Source organism: Anabrus simplex, chromosome 1 (assembly GCF_040414725.1).
Source record: "Anabrus simplex isolate iqAnaSimp1 chromosome 1, ASM4041472v1, whole genome shotgun sequence".
Lineage (NCBI taxonomy): Eukaryota > Metazoa > Arthropoda > Insecta > Orthoptera > Tettigoniidae > Anabrus > Anabrus simplex.
In genome coordinates, this window is record NC_090265.1 from 33,196,828 (window position 1) to 33,216,928 (window position 20,101).

Consider the following 20,101-nt stretch of genomic DNA (forward strand, 5'->3'; position numbering starts at 1 on the left):
GCGCCAGCGAAATTTAACAATTACAGTTAAAATTCCAGACCCTGTCGGGAATCGAACCCGGGACCCCAGTGACCAAAGGCCAGCACGCTAACCATTTAACCGGACAGTAAATCCAACGATCTTTAATAAGTTTTCTAAAGTCAAAAAGAAGTAACTCCACCTCTTCATAGAGCCGTATGGTATTGTTTGTTGTTGTTGCTATTTGTTTTACGTCGCACGACACAGATAGTTCTTATGACGACGATGGGACAGGAAAGGCCTAGGAGTGGGAAGGAAGCGGCCGTGGCCTTAAGGTACAGCCCCAGCATTTGCCTGTTGTGAAAATGGGAAACCACGGAAAACCATCTTCAGGGCTGCCGACAGTGGGGTTCGAACCCACTATCTCCCGGATGGAAGCTCACAGCTGCGCGACCCTAACCGCACGGCCAATTCGCCCGGTCGTATGGTATTGAATGCCACTTGATTCTGTTTGGCCCTAAGATGTGAGTACAAGGAAGCCTGTAAATCCAAATTGTGGGAGTTACTTCCTTTTGGGTCTCAGTATGGAACAGTGTGGTGCAAGGTCAGATAGCATTGTGTTCTGAACACTGAACACAGCAAGCCTATAGTTCAAACAGTGAATTATTGCTCTCCACAAAAGCATAATACATTGTTGCCCTGTCTTTTTTTTTTTTTTTTTTTTTTTTTTCAGAGTAGAATATATTTTTCCAGACTGAGTTTGTGTTGTTAGAAGCAATATTTTGGAATGTATAAAACTCTGGCAGCACTAAATTTAAAAGTATAGGGAAACTAAAGTTAGCTCTGTCAGCTGATGTAGACAGTCAGAATGTAGAAGAAAATCGTCGTTGCCAGGACAAAACCTCCCATGTGATAATATATTTGGAGATATACTGACCCGCAGCACATACATTATTAAGAGCGAGAATGCCTTGGCAATATTCACACAATATTGCACCTTAGATGACAGAACCTTACCGGCCAAAGTTCTAAGCTAAAATATTTCACATAGGAGGTTTTGTTGTCCCGGCAGCGACGAAATACAGTTGAGTAATATACGTTCACAGAACTGAACTTTTCCTTTACAATAATAGATTTGTTTTTCAAATATACATTATAGTAGACCAAAAGAAAAGTAATTTTTGCCTATCCTTTAGTTGCTGTTTGAGTCATCACTCCGTAGAATGGTTAGAGGCAGCACTCCACAACACCCTGTCCTATGTTAACATTTTCATTTCTGCATAATTACTACATCGTACATCTGCTCTAATCCGCTTGCCATATTTGTAACTTGGTCTACCACTACCATTCTTACCGCCTACACTTCCCTCTAAAACCAGCTGTAGAAGTCGTGGGTGTCTTAAGAGGTGTCCTATCATTCTATCTCTTCTTCTGGTCAAATTTAGCCAAATCGACCTCCTCTCACTCTTTTAACTAACAAATTTTAACTGGTAAATGCTACTGTACATCATTGTGTGATACAATTTAATATAGTAATTTGATAACTATTCTGAACCATTTTATCCAATTTGTAGGCGCTTCACCCACAATGATCTCGGAGCAATACTGAAGAAAATCCCATGCTTCTGAACTACGAGACTGTGTCTGATTTTTGGTGATTCCTTATGTCCACATGAAAATCAGAACACAGGCATTCAAAATAATCCCAGTCATATGTTCAATACATAACATATTTCTTCAGTGGTGTGGCTGTCAGTTAAGAAAAATGAATTGGGAACAACATCTATTGCCCTATCCTTATGGATATTTGCTAATGCAAGGCCATTAAGCTGGTTCTCTCCCATTGTACTTGAAGGTTTTCTTAGCTTACGAAGGGCCGAGAAACTTCTCTTAGTGGAGGCTGTTGTGACTGGCAGGTTGCCAAATATTTGTAGCAATAGTCTAATAATGGAAAATAAGTCTTCGTTATATGGATAACATATGCAAATTTTTGGTCTTCTTTTTTTCTGCACGAGACTTTTTCCAATTACCCTACCTTTCCATAGTGGTATTTCTGCTCTTAATTCAGCACATGTTGCTCTGCAATCTGCTTTATACATATCTACTCTTGTAATAATTTTGTCTACTGAAAACTTATAAAAATTACTGTGAATAACCCTTCTAAAGCAGTAACTTTGTTAACATTATCAAAAACGTGTTATATTTACTGGCTTACGAAGGGGTCTACAAAAGGCAAGAATACTGCGTTTCTGAATTATTCATCGGGATCCTTGGTTGACACATTAATTCTTTGAGTTTTGTTGCTACAAATGCATGGGAGACAGATTTCTTCACCCGTTGAAGCAAGAGAGACGTTCAATAAATTTCCAATTTCTTTGAAATCATTTAGGAAAAGGCTAGGAAAAACAACAGATAGGGAATCTGCCACCTGGGCGACTGCCCTAAATGCAGATATTGATTGATTGATTGATTGATTGATTGATTGATTGATTGATTGATTGATTGATTGATTGATTGATTGATTGATTGATTGATTGATTGATTGATTGATTGATTGATTGATTGATTGATTGATTGATTGATTGATTGATTGATTGATTGATTGATTGATTGATTGATTGATTGATTGATTGATTGATTGATTGATTGATTGATTGATTGATTGATTGATTGATTGATTGATTGATTGATTGATTGATTGATTGATTGATTGATTGATTGATTGATTGATTGATTGATTGATTGATTGATTGATTGATTGATTGATTGATTGATTGATTGATTGATTGATTGATTGATTGATTGATTGATTGATTGATTGATTGATTGATTGATTGATTGATTGATTGATTGATTGATTGATTGATTGATTGATTGATTGATTGATTGATTGATTGATTGATTGATTGATTGATTGATTGATTGATTGATTGATTGATTGATTGATTGATTGATTGATTGATTGATTGATTGATTGATTGATTGATTGATTGATTGATTGATCGATCACACCCATATCCCTAGATGAATGCAGATGACAAATATTGTTTAGGATCGTGCAACAGCTTGTTTATAAGCTACTAATTTCATTTTTGTTCCATATTGCAATTATAAGATATAAACTGTCCTTTTCAATACAATATATCAAGTAAATGATATTACATCAGTCTTGGGACTAGTTTCAGCCACTTAGTGGCCTACTTCAGCCAAATAAAAATTAAAATGATTATGTGATAACTAAAACATATGTATTCCAGACAAAGACAATGTTCCATGAATAATTATAACATTAAAATACATATAACAAAAATTATGATTGTAATCTTCTTGTCATAGTATGATATCCGTAAGTTGACTTAGGACCTCAGGCAGGGGAAGCAGGAAGGCTGTGTAACAAAGCAGTGGATGGGGAACAAGCACTGACTTGTTGTCAATTTATTTCTTAGAATTGCTACTGAAAATATGTTATATAGAAATATCGTAAAATTATGATATTATGAAATTATGATAAAATTATTTGAATGTAAGGAAATACTGTATTCTTAATCCTAGAAGGACCTGGTGGGGGAGGGGGTAAAATGTCCCTAGTTTGTGTTAAATACTTGTCATTTCCATAAAGTTACAACTGGAGACCTTAAGTTTCTGTTTTGTGTCATCAACTAAATATATTTCATATTTGATTTCAAGTGAGCATTGTCATGCCTTCAGAAAATAAATATTCATCTCTATATCACAGCAGATGCAAAATAGCACTCCCTTGGTCCACCTTATAACATACATTTATGTAGTAGAATTTTGACAACTAAGCATTCATCTAACTGCGTGTGTGTACACCATTCAACATTATTTGCCTCAATGCTTGCAACGATAGTCAGTTTACAGCAAATGACATAGTTATCGTTTGATTCAGTACAAATACAGTCTTGTGTGCGGAGATTCGCTTTCTGTCGATAATGTCTGGCAATCTGTGAAGAAATGAATTAGAACATGTTATGAATGAAGAAATTAGGGAGGAAGGAGAAGAACAAGAAGATAATTTTTACGAGGAGGCCAGCGAAGAAGAGGAATACGCAAGTGCTTTTGATGAGACTGACATAATCCTGACCAAGAAGTACTAACTGGGATAGATACAGAGAAGTGTTTTTATGTCAACTGTTCTACATCTCTAAGGAATCTATCATGCTAGATCCTATAAACATTAAAGATACCTCAAGTATATTAAATTATATTATATATTTTCACACCTAGAAGAATTTGCTTGCTTGATCATTGAACTATTCACCGAGTTTCAATAGCCTTTAGAAGCACAGTGCCGGACATTACGTATGTTGTGCTGCTCTTCAAGAACTTGCACCTTGCTTCATTTAAATGACTGATCTTTGACTTCTTCTGGATCTTAGGATCTTACCTCACGCAGTGCTAATCCCTACAGTGTTATAGTGCTTCTTAAACTGCTTTTAGTGAAAGACTTATCCTTTACTCATTGTTTTCCTATGCATTGTTTTATATTTTTCTTTAATCGGCTCATGATGACCCAGAATGGTGGTTGAAACCGGTATCGCTTTTAATCAAATAAGAATGTAACATTACATTTCTTATTTTCCTTGTATTGAATAGGTTGAACCACTTTATTTCTTTTTTCAATTTAATTGTGATACAGTTCAATACAGAAATTGTGAAATTTTTATCTTTAAATAAGACCATCAATGGTAATGTGGATATACACAATGATCATCATCCAGGAGATAGTGGGTTCGAATCCCACAGTCGTCAGCCCTCAAGATGGTTTTCCGTGGTTTCCCATTTTCACATCAGGAAAATGCTGCGGCTGTACCTTAATTAAGGTCATGGCTGCTTCCTTCCTACTCCTAGGCTTTTCCTGTCCCATCGTCGCCATAAGATCTATCTGTGCCGGTGCGACGTAAAGCAAATAGCAATGATCATTAGACCATTGATGGCCTATGCTACAAATATCTGGTGGCAGAAAGTAAGTCAAGTAAAAGTCGGCAGTAGATTGGATAGCCTACACAGAATGGTATAACTGAGGCTATGAGTATTACGCTGACAGGAGCCTTGAATACTTTACTAGACCTCCCATCACTATGCAATTTCATAAAAGAACAGGCTAGAATGAGTTCATATAGATTGGCATAATCAGAGTGCTGGAATGCACAAAGACCCAATCTAGGACACTGTAAAATTAACAGAATAATAACAGAGGAATTTCTACACATGCCTTCTGATCATATGATACCAAAGTACAACTTTGAAAAAACATTTGAGACCTAGATAATAAAAAAGAAGACTGAGATATCAACAAATGGAATACTGAAAAAGAAGATGGCTCAAAGACGTGGATGGCACAGGAGGTGGGATCAATGGGGAAGACCTGAGAGATCAATCCAGATGAGCCTGGGCAGACACAATACAGACTTTCAAGCTGAAATGATAGCTATCACAACACGTCCATAGAATCTCAGCCTTCCTTTCCACATTTTGTCTGCGATATTTTCAATGTACTTGTAGATCTCCTCATTTCTCCTTTTCTTCCAAGTTCCATCAGTAGTCTTCTGCGGTCCTAGAATTTTCCTCATAATCTTCCTTTCCTTCTTCTTGAGTTCTTGTAGCTCCCCTTTTTTTATTTAAAATAAGGCTCTCTGAAGTGCACAATCCATCCGGTTTTATTACAGACTTATGATGTTGGATTATGGCCTTGTAGGATATTGCCTATTTGTTACACCTGTTCTGTGTTAGCTTGTAGGCCAGATCTAATTTTGTGACCCTTGCCTTGTTTGCCTCTTTATCTGGTCCACTGATTTGGATCCATTCACCCAGGTATTTGAACTTGTCTGTCCTTTCAAGCTTGCCATGTTTTACTTCCAAATACCTCCCACTTTGTGCTTATACCCCCATATATTCAACCTTTTCATAAGAGACTGTCAGACCCACTTTTGCGGCGATTTCATGCAGACTCTCCAGCATCTTTTGAGCGTCTTCTCGGTTTTTGTCTAAGACGGCAAGGTCATCTGCAGAAGCCAAACACCTGATTTCTAGGTTCTGTCCTTTTCTTCCCCACGTGTATTCCACTTATTACTTCCAATTTCAGACCTTCTTCCCAAATTTTCATTATTTCCTCCAGTACAGTGTTGAAGAGGATCAGGGATAATCCGTCACCTTGTCTGACCCCTGTCGTTCTTTCAAACAGAGCGGAAATTTCTCCTAAGAACTTTACTTTTGAGATGGTGTCCGTCAGTGTTAGTTTTGACTTATCTCGTCTTGTCAATTCTAAACTCCTCTACGATACTAAATAAGGGTATTCTATCAGTCGAGTCGTATGCTTTTCTGAAGTCAACAAAGATTACCATGGTGTTCTGGCTCCTTATCGTTCTTGTTCTCAGAATGCTTTTAAGGTTGAATATCTGTTCGGTGTATGACCTCCCCTTTTGGAAACCAGCTTGGTATTCTCCAATGTGGCGATCAACTTGATCTTCATCTCTATTTAGCAGGGCTTTACAGAGTATCTTTATGCAATTGGAAGTGGAGGGGTCCCTCTGTAGTTGTTTGGGTCCATTTGGTTACATTTTTTGTGGAGCAGGTGTATTAGTGTACATTTCCAGTCGTCAGGAACTTTCAGTTTCCCATATGTCTCAATAAGGTGGTGGATTCTTTCTGCAATGATTTCTCCTCTGATCAACATTTCTGTCACAAAGCCAACTTCACCTGGTGCTTTTTCTTTTTTCTGAGCTCCCTCACTATCTGCTTGATCATGCCAAGGTTTGGTGGTTTGAAATCTGGTTAGTTGTGAATTTGTTTCTGGTAATCTGGTCTTTCCAGACGTTCTTCAGATTTTGAAAGTGTTTTAAAATAGACAGCCAAAAGCTGGGAGTTCTCTTTATTGTTAGTAACTATATTTCCATTTGTTCGCTTGAAGCAAAGACTTGGAGGTTGGTATCCCTGTTGCTGCTCTTTGAAGGTTCTGTTTACTCCCTGGTGGTATTCTTTTTAAAGTCTTCTTCCACCTTTTCCACCCTATTTCTCTCATGTTTTCTCTTCTCGGCTCTTATGATCTTGGCTGTTCCCTTCCTTTCATTCTAGAAGTCTTCCCATTTTTCCTTGATCTTATTGGAATTCCACCTTTTCCAGGATGTTAAGCTTCTTTCAAGTGCTTCATCACACTTTTCATTCCACCACCTGTGCTTCTGTTTTCTTGAAGGGTTTCCCAAACTTTCAGATGCTTTGTTCAAGGATTCTCCGATCTCTTCCCAGCTATTTATCTATAGGATAGACAGGCTTTCAAGATACTTATCTTTATTCTGCATCATTGTCTTTGTATCGGTTCTGGGCTGCTTGCTGGCTCTCGGTTTGGGTCTGTATGGCTGGAATTTTACTTTGATTTCTGAGAGGTAATGGTCTGAGTCGATGATGGCAATCTTTCTTATTTTGATGTTTAGAATTTCTTTTCGGTTTCGGGTTGTTATTGCAACATGCCTATTATTATTTTAATGTTATTGTTTTAAGTTGTTTTGTATGATTTAAGGAATGTAAAAGAGCATTAATGAATTATAGATTTATATCATTTTAATGGATTTTAAATATTTGTTCTTTCTTGATGCATGATTTAATTTATATAGCGAAGTTGAGCAGTCTTTTAGGAGCATATGTTCATGAGGTTTTTGTTACGTCATGCTCTGGTGACTTAATCTGTACACGTGCAACCATAATTATAGTCCATGTTTATATTTATTTGTTTGTTTATTTATTTATTTATTTATTTATTTATTTATTTATTTATTTATTTATTTATTTATTTATTTATTTATTTGGGAATCCAAAACAGCGAGAAGCTGAATTAGAGAGGTCCACAATGAATAATATATTTACAATGGAGTAGTACAATGAAAACATAAACAAATAAGTGGAAGAAGAATGATGAAAAAACATCTAATGATGAAAATAGAGGGTAAAAATTAAAAACTCACAAAATAACCGTAGAGACACAACAATTAACAAAACATAAAGGCAAAAGAAATGAGGAAAGTTAAAGATTGAAAGTAAAACGAAGAGATGAACTCATAGCTAGGCACAGTATAACACATAAGTAACAGTATAGTACAGTAAAAAATAAAGAAACATTATGTACCATAGAGGGAATAGCATTGAGAAGAGAAAAAAGGAATATGAAGAAAATGAGCTAGGTTAAGTTAAGGAAGAATCGATTAAAGGAGGCATACGAAGCAAAAATATCAAAGTTCCTGTCAGAAGATAGAGTTACGGAGGATTGGAATATGGATAAACAAATTTCTTTGAACAAGAGAGAGGCAGGAATATGGAATATGAAGGAGTGGATTAATCCTAGTTTTGCAGGTTGGAACATGTAGGGAAAAGGATGGAGGTTCAGGAGAACAAAATAATCTGTTAACAGCATTATATAGGAATCTAAGTTCGGCAACTTCCTGCCACTAAATAACGGGTGAAGGATTAACTTATCGAGTTTCTGATTACTGCTCAAGTTTCGACAATCAGATACTCTGGCTCTAACAATGGCACAGAAGACTGACTGCATGCTGTCAATGTGATTCAGATTAGTGAGTGAAGAGGTAGACCAAATGGGAGAAGCGAATTCAATAATCGGTAGGATGCAAGATACATAGTAGGCTCTGAGAGCATGGATATTGGTGATGTCAGAAAATCTATACGAAAATCAGAGAAGTGACATTGCTCTTGACGTAATCTTTTGTATATGGGAGACAAATAACAATTTACTGTCAAACAACACTTTTAAGTAATTTTGTTCTGTTAGAGTTGAGAACGGGTTATGAAGGAGGGAGTATTTACTAAGAATAGGGGATTTATGAAGCGTGATTGAAATAGAGGAACACTTGGTAGGATTAGGCTTAAGACGCCATGTGGAGCACCATTCAGAGAGTGGGTTAAGCCCACTCTGTAAGGAGTTTACGTCTGATAAAGAATAGATTTGTTTGAATATTTTACGGTCATCTGCAAATAGAACTTCACAAGAAACGGAGGATGTACTGTAGTATTAATGAGATCGTCAATAAATAGAACAAAAAAGAAGAGGACCTAGGAGACTGGCCTGTGGGATGCCAGAATGTACCATAACAGGAGTCGAACTGTACCCATCAAGAACCACACACTGAGTTATGGTATTGAGGAAGCTCTACAGGAGAGTTAGGATGTGACCATGGTTATTATAACATTCTGAGAGTTTATAGGAAAGAAGTGTGTGGTTTACGGTATCCAAAGCCTTTGTAGTATCAATGTAGCACACATCCAGCTGAGAACCAGCATTAAGAGCAGATGTTGCACAATGGAGAACAACAGCCAGATTAGTTAGGCAGGAGCTACTAGGAAGTCAACCTTGCTGCTGGGACGATATAGAAGGAACGGTGATAGAAAGGAGACGCTGGTGGATATTCTTTTCACAGATGAGTGACAGGGTGGGTAATATAGAAATCGGGCAATAGTTTATGACGTCAGACCTCTTTCCACTTTAAAAAAACTGGAGTGATGTTAGCAATTTTCCAGTCATCAGGAAAGTAGCCAGCTCAGAAGCAATGGTTACATATAAGAGCAATAGGATGGGAAAGAGTCGTAGCGGTATTCTTAAGGAAGACAGGACTGAGACCATCTGAACCTTACAATGATTAAACCTTTTTTAGGGTCCACCTATTCAATACAATATTGATGTTGTATAGATGTAATTACAACATTCTAAATTTATTCAGGGCTATAAAAACTCTGTCACCTAAGCAAATGGGATATCCCGGCACTAAAAGCCATACGACATTTCATTACCTAAGCAAAATGGAAATACAAGATTTTATGGACATACTAAAGTTGGTAATTAATAATAATTACTTCGTCTTCGACAAGGTAATTTATAAACAAGATGTGTTAGCAATGGGGTCTACGGCCTCGGGGATTTTAGCTGAAATTTATTTGGATTTTTTAGAGGACACTGTAATAGGTAATGGAAACAAATTCAATTATATACATTATTGGTCTAGATATGTAGATGATACGTTTGTAGTTCTGGATGAATGGGTAAGACACACGACTGCTATATTAGAAAATCCTAATAGTATAGACCCACATATTAAGTTCACATTGGAATCGGAAAAGAATGGCTTAAGTAATATTTTAGATTTAACAATCAATAGACTACCTCCATCTTTTACGTTCAACATTTTTAGAAAGCCCACACAGACAGATATTACCATAAGACAGGAATCAGTACACCCACAAGCCCAAAAAAGAGTTACGTACATTAGTCTAGTAGATCGCGCTTTTAGGATCCCAATGTCAAAAGCTGATTTGAACAAGGACTTGAACACCATCCGCTCTATAGCTTATGCTAACGGCTAAAAAGGAGTTTTAAACGAATGTATAATCAATAAGATTAGATATCGTCCGCAAACCAGGCTATGTAAAGACAAACCTAGACATAATTCCTATTCAACATTCACATTTAATAACAATATTTATAAGGTCACTAACATTTTTAATAAGAATAAAGTTAAGGTATCCTTTCATACCAATAATAGGAGTACTGAGGTGTTACATAATTCAACCTCTATAAATAAATGCAATTCTTATCTCAAGTCAGGAGCATATAGGTTTCAGTGTAATGACTGTGGCTGCGCCTATCTCGGGCAAACTATGCGGAATTTCAAGATAAGATATGCTGAACATGTTAATGCCATGAGGTATAATAGATTCTCCGCGGTAGGACAACATGTCCACGAATTAAAACACAATTTCACAAGTATAGAGCAAGACATTCAGATACTAGAGACTTTAAGTGAAGGGTTGTTGTTGGATGCTACTGAATTCTGTTTTATCCACTTGGACCAGTATTTCAATTCAAACCTTAATCTAAATGATAGATCCGAGAGACCGAAAGTTCTCTTTGATTTCCTTAAAGCATTTCTTAAACATGTTGAAATTCCCAACAAGAGTTTAATTTTACGCATTATGCGCAACAAGTTTTCTCAATATTCGTTTCATCAGCCACACCCCCCGGATCCCCTCCACATGACCGCTCCACACGCCCTTCTTCTGCCTACCCCTATCGCCCTCCCTTGTCCCTTTGTCCCGTCCAGATCCGCATACCTGACTCAAGCTGTTCATTGCTCACTGCACCTCATTTACATTACGCTCAGTCTACGCCCATACGGGGGCGAGTCTTATAAACACTTATATTATTGAGGAGGGTCTTAAAACTTTCCACTTTGAATTATTATTATTAGCGTTTTTTAATTATTCACAGGATCCACATTTGAACTGGGAAACGCAGTTCCTGTTTACAACTCAAGGATCTATTTGTTTCCACCTCAAAGGCCTTAGATATAGAAGAATATCACCAAACTCAAATCTCATTCGCCTGTTTATATACACATTCATTTTAAGATGGCTCCATGTGAGAAACGCAGTTTAAGAACTATAAATGAATTAATGTGTAAAATGTTATACATGGCATTTTATTATTGTGGATCGCAAACCAAATTTCTTAAACTCACTACTGTATGTCAACAGGGACTTGAATCATCTTAACAATTGTTATTCAACAACCCGTATATTTGACTCGCAATCTTCAACTTGTTGGAAAAGAAAGAACAGTTAAACATTGTATTTTAAAGCTTTCATATGTGTTGTTGCATTAATGTAGACGTCATAGGGTTTTTATCTTATGTAAAAGTTAATATTTATCATGAGTTTTAGATAATTGCCTGTTTTCCAAGTTCTTTGTACTGCTGAGGATGATGCAAAAATGCGTCGAAACTAGTCCTTAATAACTTTAGAATGTTGTAACTACTTCTAGACGACATTATTATTGTATTGAATAGGTGGACCCTAAAAAGTTTAATCATTGAAATCTCAGTTCAATACGGACAAAAAATCAAATTTCTTTCATTAACCATCTGGACCAGTAGGTGTATCCTCTGGCTGGGAGGAAAGTTGACTTCTGATTCAGAGGTGGTAAGATTACTGAGACTATGAGAAGGAACAGAATCAATACACGGAAAATCTGGGCACTGAACAGGTGCAACAAATTCAGACGCAAAGTAATAATTGAAAATTTCCGTTCTATTACTACCACTGGCTAAATTATCACCCCAACTCAGTGTCTGGCACATGCTTTGTATTTTTCCTGTTGTTTATCAGAAACAGAATCTCTTGCTATTTCTTCTCACTTCTAGGCAGTCAAAGTTTATGTAATCACATTTTAGAGGCTGTTTATGATGTTTGCAAAGGTCAGATAATTTTTATAGCTGGCTTCAGAAGGTGACCTGTTCCAGTCTTTCCAGGCTTTCGTTTTAGTAATTTCTGCAATTTTGGTGTAACTGTTCTTCCTGGAGCGCATCTAGCAGATGTTATACGAGAGGGAACAAGGTCATGGATCACAACACGAGTCCAGTCATAGAACAGGACCACTGTTTCTCTTGAACTTCACTCACTTGCAGCAAGTGCCACGGTAGAAGAGAGAGGGTATGATTGTAAGCCTGACAATCAACCTTTCGCGACATGGGTACACAGTTCCTGGTATAGGGTCGATGACATTTTGGTGGGCAGGGAGGGGCAACAGAGAATGTTACCTCTACAGACTTGTTGATTTAAAAATATTTTGTCCCACGGAAATAACTGAAGGCTCAACAGAGCAGAGCAGAGCAGGTAGTCAAGAATACTATCCCCACAGATGTTCTCAAGGACGTACTGTTGGAGGTCTAGACCCATAATATATTGGTCGAGATACCACTTGTCGAGGCTATAAGAAGGGACACCTTGCGCAGGGGAATTCCAAGATATAGAGAGGTTAAAGTCACCCAGTATAATTACATAGGGATTCAGATTAAGGATTTCATTACAGAAGAGAAAAAATGTTCAGAATAGTTAAGGCTTGAACGAGGTAGTCTGTAAAAACAAGCAAATAGACATTTGGAATGCTGAAATTTCACTTCTACCCAAATGGCTTCACAGTCACTACTTAAATCAACTCAAATACCAAGAACCAAATTGTTATCATATATTGGTAAAAGAAATGTAATGTCCACACCAGGTACAAAGAGCACAAAAATGCAATTAGACGCAAGACACTCAACCTTTTGCCATCACATATGACAAGGCCCACTTTACAGACATCAGCAGAGGTCTTAAAATATTACACATCAAAGATAATAATACATACGTGAAGGAGTCAACAGAAATTCACATCACACAAACAGCCAACCAGAAGAAGCTCAACTATTGCACACACACACAAATGATTCACCACTCTTCACTCTGCTTAATTAAATCAGTCAATTCAGTGAAGCACTACTATTCAAACTCAGTTACAATTACATAATTTATTAATTACCAGTTTTTAATAAACAGCCCCTAAAATATTTTCACAACCAGCTAAATTATGATATGAAATGGATATAAATTGGGAATATCTTTTTTCTCCAAATTCCAATCACTGTGATTCATTTGTCCCACCAGCTGTGTACATTTGGAAGAACCTGGCGAGGCACTATCACTCCCACTTTCTACAATATTCTGCTCACTTCAGTATCCTTCACTGTTGCTATCGATATCCTCGAACTCAAATTCATTTTTAGCCATAATCGCCTTCTAAAACAATGTCTGCAAGCGCTTTTTATCTCTCGACATCATTGCCGTGAAACCAGTTCTGCTGCACAATGAATATTGATGAAAATAACTGTTATAAAAAATCCCAGTGTCACACAGAAGTACAGACCGCATTGTTCACCAACAGTACATACCTATAGTCCCTACAGTGTGTATTGTTAGAAGTTATATTGCTAATATATATATATCTAATATACAAAGGTAAGTGAGGCACTGCATCATTGCGAGCTCTTCATTTGGTTCATGCGCCAAAACACCTTGCGCGACCACAGAATGTCGTATGATGTGAATGACTTAATACAAGTTATAACATTACCGACACAGATAGGTCTATAGCGAAGATGGAATAGGAAAGTGCTAGGAGTGGGAAGGAAGCGCCCGTGGCCTTAATTAAGGTATAGTCCCTACATTTGCCTGGCGTGAAAATGGGAAACCACAGAAAACCATCCCCAGGACTACCGACAGTCGGGCTCAAAATCAATATCTCCTGAATACTGGATACTGGCTGCACTTAAATGACTGCATCTGTTGAACTCGGTCCACTTTTCCATAATATTAATCAAATCATATTACAGTTTTTGAAGTAAGTGTTTTTTTTAAAATAGAATCTAATGATGTCCTTTGAAGAACAATATATGTCATTCTGTTTGAAATAGTTTGTTTGTTTTTCAGGTATTTTCTGAATGTTATTTATCCATAAAGTAGTTTTGACAGACTGAAGAACCTAACATTTATAAGTTACAGTCCAACTTAGAAAAAATGGATGGAAACGTTCGTGGCTTGCATTTGACGGGATCTTCTCTCGCCAGACCATTTTGTTTGAACAAGAACTGAATCGCACCCTGTTGTATTCAGCTGAGTGTATCCATTACACACTACTCTTTCTTAAACAGCCTCTGCTACTTAGCAGGTACGTGACTCAGACTGACCCCATGCAGCGGTGCTAATTCTTGGGTGCCCTATCAACTGTTGGCAGTGTTGACAGCCCTGCCTATGTTTCCTTTTAACATTGCTCATTGCCAAATGAAACTGAACATTCTGGAACTTTGAGAATGAAGTGGTGGGCTGATATTAAAACATTTTGTTCTCTTGCAGATTCCACTGTAGTGCCTGATATGTCTCCAACCACCACCATAGATGATTTGCCTGATGATGTGCTGGTGGAAATATTCTCGTACTTTACATTTTCCCATCTAATGAAGTCGGTGCAACATGTCTGCCAACGATGGAAACATGTTGTCCAGTTCAGTGATTTATGGATCAATTTGACATACGTTCCAAATGAACAAGGTGTGGAACATGATAAAGAAGTAATTACAATGCTTCGTCAGGCTCCTAAGTTGCGTACATTAAATCTTAGAGCGAGACCGGTTGACTACTCGGTGTTACATGGCGCTCTCGACCACTGCCATAATCTAAGAAGATTGGAACTGAATGGACGTCAGAAGTTTGGTGTTGGTGTTTTGAATAGTCTTCTTCAGGAATGTCCATTAATTGAATATTTACACCTTCCTAACGAAGTTCTTAACAAAGTAGAGTGTTCAGAGGTCATTGCTAGGTTTGAAAACCTTCAGACACTTGTGGTTGGTGAAATTTCTGACCAGTGGGAATATCCAGCCGTGCTGAAACCTCTGGCAGATGGCTGTCCTGCCCTGAGACATTTGAACTTGTTAAGAGAAATGCACACCCATGATGATCTTGGATATTTTCTTGATAGGAAGAAGGACCAGCTGGTATCGTTGGCTGTTGGATGGACGAGTGCTGACTGGATGAATACTATCCCTCTCCTTGTAGTCTGTAGGTCTTTAAATTCTTTACATATTGATTCATATTATAATGAATTTTGTAATGATTACATGGACATTGAAATTGAACCCCATTTTGAACCTTTCAAGTTTTTGTCCAGGGGTATTACATCACTAACATTAAGTAAACTGAATTACATAACACTGAGTGATATCGTAGGCATCTTTAGCAACAAGGCAATGAGTCACTTGAAGGAACTACGTATTATTGAATATGGAGAATACAGTGATGAGCTTGGTAAAGTTATTATAGAAAACTGTCCTCATCTTACACTTCTGCATATAACAGATTGTTATGACTTATCCGATTCCTCCGTGGAAACTGTATACACTCTTCAAGACTTAGAAAATCTCAACTTGTCACATTCTAGTTTAAGTAGGCACGGGATGAAGAGCATTATTAAATGTGAGGGTCTGAAGTTCCTTTATCTTCATGATTGTCAGAAGTTGAAGGTGGACAGTGATTTATTTCATTTGAAGAATCTTCAAGTTCTGAATCTGTCAAACTGTGATGTTAGTGGGCTGCCTCTTCATTTACTTCCTTCTACTCTGAAACGCTTAAGAGTTCTTGATTTAATGTATTCTGAGAATGTTGATCAAGAATCTCTTACAGACCTCAAGAGGCTTATGCCTCATTTGCTTATAAAATACAAAAAATATCATCCGTTTGCTTGGCATGATGATAGCAATGTTGTGTTCATGTGCCCTCCTGTTGATGAACCAACACTTGGAGAGGCGGCTCAAGCTTGACTAGAACTTGCAATGAATGAATTTGTTTAGTGGGTTATCCCTGGAACTTCTGTAGGTTTAACTGTCAAATACAGCAGAACATAACTGTCTGTCCAAAGATCTTAATACTAACATACCCATACAGTTACGGCAAGCTCAAGTGCCACCAAAATTCACAGGATGAAAGTGTGAGAGTTGAGGGCATTTAATGTAAACACAATAGGTTCAGTGGTTAGCAGGGTGACTGCATGGCTACGTCCAACTCTTAAACTTCACTCTCTTCCAAATATGTTTATTCCATGAATGCAATCTTACAATAAAGTGATAAATGACAAAAGCTAGTATTTTATATTTTTAAGAAAATGCTGCATTTAAAAATTAATACCACATCTTCTGTTGTCTGTGAAATAGCAACAAAAGAATAAATTGCTACAACCTCTGTTTTATAGTGATATTATTATTATTATTATTATTATTATTATTATTATTATTATTATTATTATTATTATTATTATTATTATTATTGTTGTTCCGAGGTATCTGTGGAACAGCAGAGGTGAAAGAAGGTGCAGGCTGGAATGGGTCTAACTACAAGTTCGAAAGATGAATTAAAATTTCAACAAAGGTTATATTTTCTAAACTTAACAATGGTAACATAGAATTTGAAAACTTAACAAGCCAACAACAAGCCAAAATCAGATACAAAGAAATTACAAGTGTTAGGGGATAATTACAACGTCTGGGCTTCGAGCCCCACAATCACAATCCTTGAGCTATTAGCCCAACTTTACCAAGGTACAAAATTGAACAAAGGGGCATAAAACCCCATCATGCCAAGGAGCACTTGCTCCAAATTACAATGTTAAGCCTCCTAAGGGCACACAGAAATCAAATTTAGGAAAGAGCAGACCCGCTCTCAAAGTTCAAGCCTATCAAAGGCCACAACGAATTTCACTTCTATCTGCCCTCAAGGCACACAAAGAAACAGGGGTATTTAATACCCAACCTACAGGGCCTTCGCAATGAAAATAAAACAACATGTTAAGTTACTGGCCCAAAGTACAGAGAGGACTGGAGGCGTGAACTTGCACTCCAAATACACTTTTAAAACCGAAGTGGCTCTAGGCCGATACACAGGGGCTAGTCCCAAGCTAGGGAGGTGACCCGTATGAGAAAACTTTAATACATTAAGGACGAGAAGAAACGGTTATAAAAACGTGGTCACCTCAATTTCAAAATGAAGGGGAGTTCGAGAGGGTAAAGCACTCTCTATCCCCGCTTTACAGTGAAAGAGATTTGTAGTTTTCACATAGAAGAGGAATTTACATTTTAAAGTGGTAGATCACATATTAAAGGTTTCGAACCCTCCCCGAGAGTTAAACTGCTAAGCTAGCAAGATATAAAGATGCTGCTGTCTGAAGAACGAGGCGCTTCTCGCCCCCTGCTACATATTCACACACTGAGTTAGATGTTATACTAGTGGCCAGGAGACAGGAAAAACAGCAGTTTTTATACCCTCGTGGAAAATTCGAGACCTTTCAAGAATGAATAGACACACCCCCTCAACTTTATTGGATAGCTTAGAGCTACATATCCATATCGAAGAAAACATACATGATTGGCTGAAAATTAATTAAAGAAATTTGGGATTGGCTAAGTTTAAAACTGGCGGAAGGAAGGATTAATATTGCCAACCCTAAAAATAAAAGAACAAAATTTAGTAAAGACAACAACTTTTGAATACAAAATTTCTTCAAGAAAGTTCATTCCTTCGCACCAGAGTGCGTAATCATAGTTTTTAGTAGAGACATCTGGTAGAGAACGTCCACACTTTTTGATCAATTACAAACAAAAACACATCAAAATTCACACAGAGCCATCTTCGGAGAAACTGTTGAGTTAATACAGTTTTTTAAAGTTCAGGCTTTCTCCTATAGAGGAGTTTCAATTGGCGCAATATTTGAACTAGCGGCGTTGAGGTGTACCGCCTGGTACAATTATTATTATTATTATTATTATTATTATTATTATTATTATTATTATTATTATTATTATTATTATTATTATTATTATTATTATTATTACAAGATACATTACATTTGCTGTAGTGCAAGAGATAAGATTGAAAGTAAAGAGATACATGAACATTTCATGAAAGCATTTTCTGTGGAAAATTCTGAGGTAAGGAGTAAATATACACTTAAAATGAGTAAAACTGATAGAGTAGAACTGGACGATACATATCACCATCTCAAAGCAGGAAATAGCATTAGCAACTCGCCGAATTGCTGTTGATATTGCAGCAGAACCTGACCATGTTCTTGTTAGTCATTAGGGATGATTTGTTTGTGAAATAATTGCTATGATCGAAACAAGAATGCCAAGAGGGAAGGTACCAACTTGCTTAAAGAAGGGTCAAATGATTTTGTTGTGCAGAAGTGGGATGCTAGCAACCTTTTAGTTGGAGATGAATAACAATTTGCTTGGTTATTAGGAAGTTTATTGAAAGAGTTCTCGATGGACACTTAGGATCTTTTATAAGTTTTAACCAGAATCAAGTGTATTTAGTAATCAGCCACAAACTTTAATTAATACATCTATATTACGAGGATTCCTCCGGTCATCTAAAGAGGAAAAGGGTAATGTCACAGTTATATCGAACGCAATCAGTATTATAGGCCACGAACATCTCAGAATGACTCGAGCTGATGAACTGATTCCTTCTAAACTGACAAGTCTTAATGAGCTTACAAAATGACAACACTACTAAAGTAGAGACATTGAAAGGGAGAGCTAAACCGATCTCTACAAAGAGGAGTCTTACTTGGAGTGTACAGATCGGGAAAGGGTAGCACTGATGCGGATTCGGAATTATTTGATAGGATAGTCAGCTATGTGGGAAACGACATGGAAAGAAATGTGATTGTAGCGGGAGATCTGAATTTGCCAGATGTAAATTGGGAAGGAAATGCGAACGACAGGAAGCATGACCAACAAATGGCAAATAAGTTAATATGGGAAGGACAGCTGATTCAGAAAGTGATGGAACCAACCAGAGGGAAAAATATCCTGGATGTGGTGCTGATAAAACCAGATGAGCTCTATAGGGAAACTGAAGTAATAGATGGTATTAGTGATCATGAAGCTGTTTTTGTGGTAGTTAAAAATAAATGCGATAGAAAGGAAGGTCTTAAAAGTAGGACTGTTAGGCAGTACCATATGGCTGATAAAGCAGGTATGAGGCAGTTTCTAAAAAGTAACTATGATCGGTGGAAAACGGTAAATAAAAATGTAAACAGACTCTGGGATGGGTTTAAAGAAATTGTTTAGGAATGCGAAAACAGGTTTGTACCTTTAAGGGTGGTAAGGAATGGTAAAGACCCACCTTATTATAATAGAGAAATAAAGAGACTAAGAAGGAGGTGCAGACTGGAAAGAAATAGAGTTAGAAATGGCTGTGGAAGTAAGGAGAAATTGAAGGAACTTACTAGAAAATTGAATCTAGCAAAGAAGGCAGCTAAGGATAACATGATGGCAAGCATAATTGGCAGTCATACAAATTTTAGTGAAAAATGGAAGGGTATGTATAGGTATTTTAAGGCAGAAACAGGTTCCAAGAAGGACATTCCAGGAATAATTAATGAACAAGGGGAGTGTGTATGTGAGGATCTTCAAAAGGCGGAAGTATTCAGTCAGCAGTATCTAAAGATTGTTGGTTACAAGGATAATGTCGAGATAGAGGAAGAGACTAAGGCCAAAGAAGTAATAAAATTTACATATGACAACAATGACATTTACAATAAGATACAAAAGTTGAAAACTAGAAAAGCGGCTGGAATTGATCAGATTTCTGGGGATATACTAAAGACAATGAGTTGGAATATAGTACCATATCTGAAGTACTTATTTGATTATTGTTTGGTCGAAGGAGCTATACCAGATGAATGGAGAGTTGC

The 20,101-nt window shown here is 37.1% G+C and overlaps 1 protein-coding gene across 1 annotated transcript; it reads left to right on the forward strand.

Annotated features, from left to right (window-relative positions):
- The first annotated feature begins 14,712 nt into the window (after positions 1-14,712).
- On the forward strand, positions 14,713-16,547 carry LOC136860343 (F-box and leucine-rich repeat protein 13-like). Its single transcript, XM_067138751.2, has one exon. The coding sequence runs from the start codon at positions 14,727-14,729 to the stop codon at positions 16,164-16,166; it is 1,440 nt and encodes a 479-aa protein (XP_066994852.2). The 5' UTR covers positions 14,713-14,726; the 3' UTR covers positions 16,167-16,547.
- Positions 16,548-20,101: the final 3,554 nt, after the last annotated feature.

Excerpts from the sequence above, each read along its gene's own strand:
- LOC136860343 (XM_067138751.2), top strand. The coding sequence starts at position 14,727 with ATGTCTCCAACCACCACCATAGATGATTTGCCTGATGATGTGCTGGTG.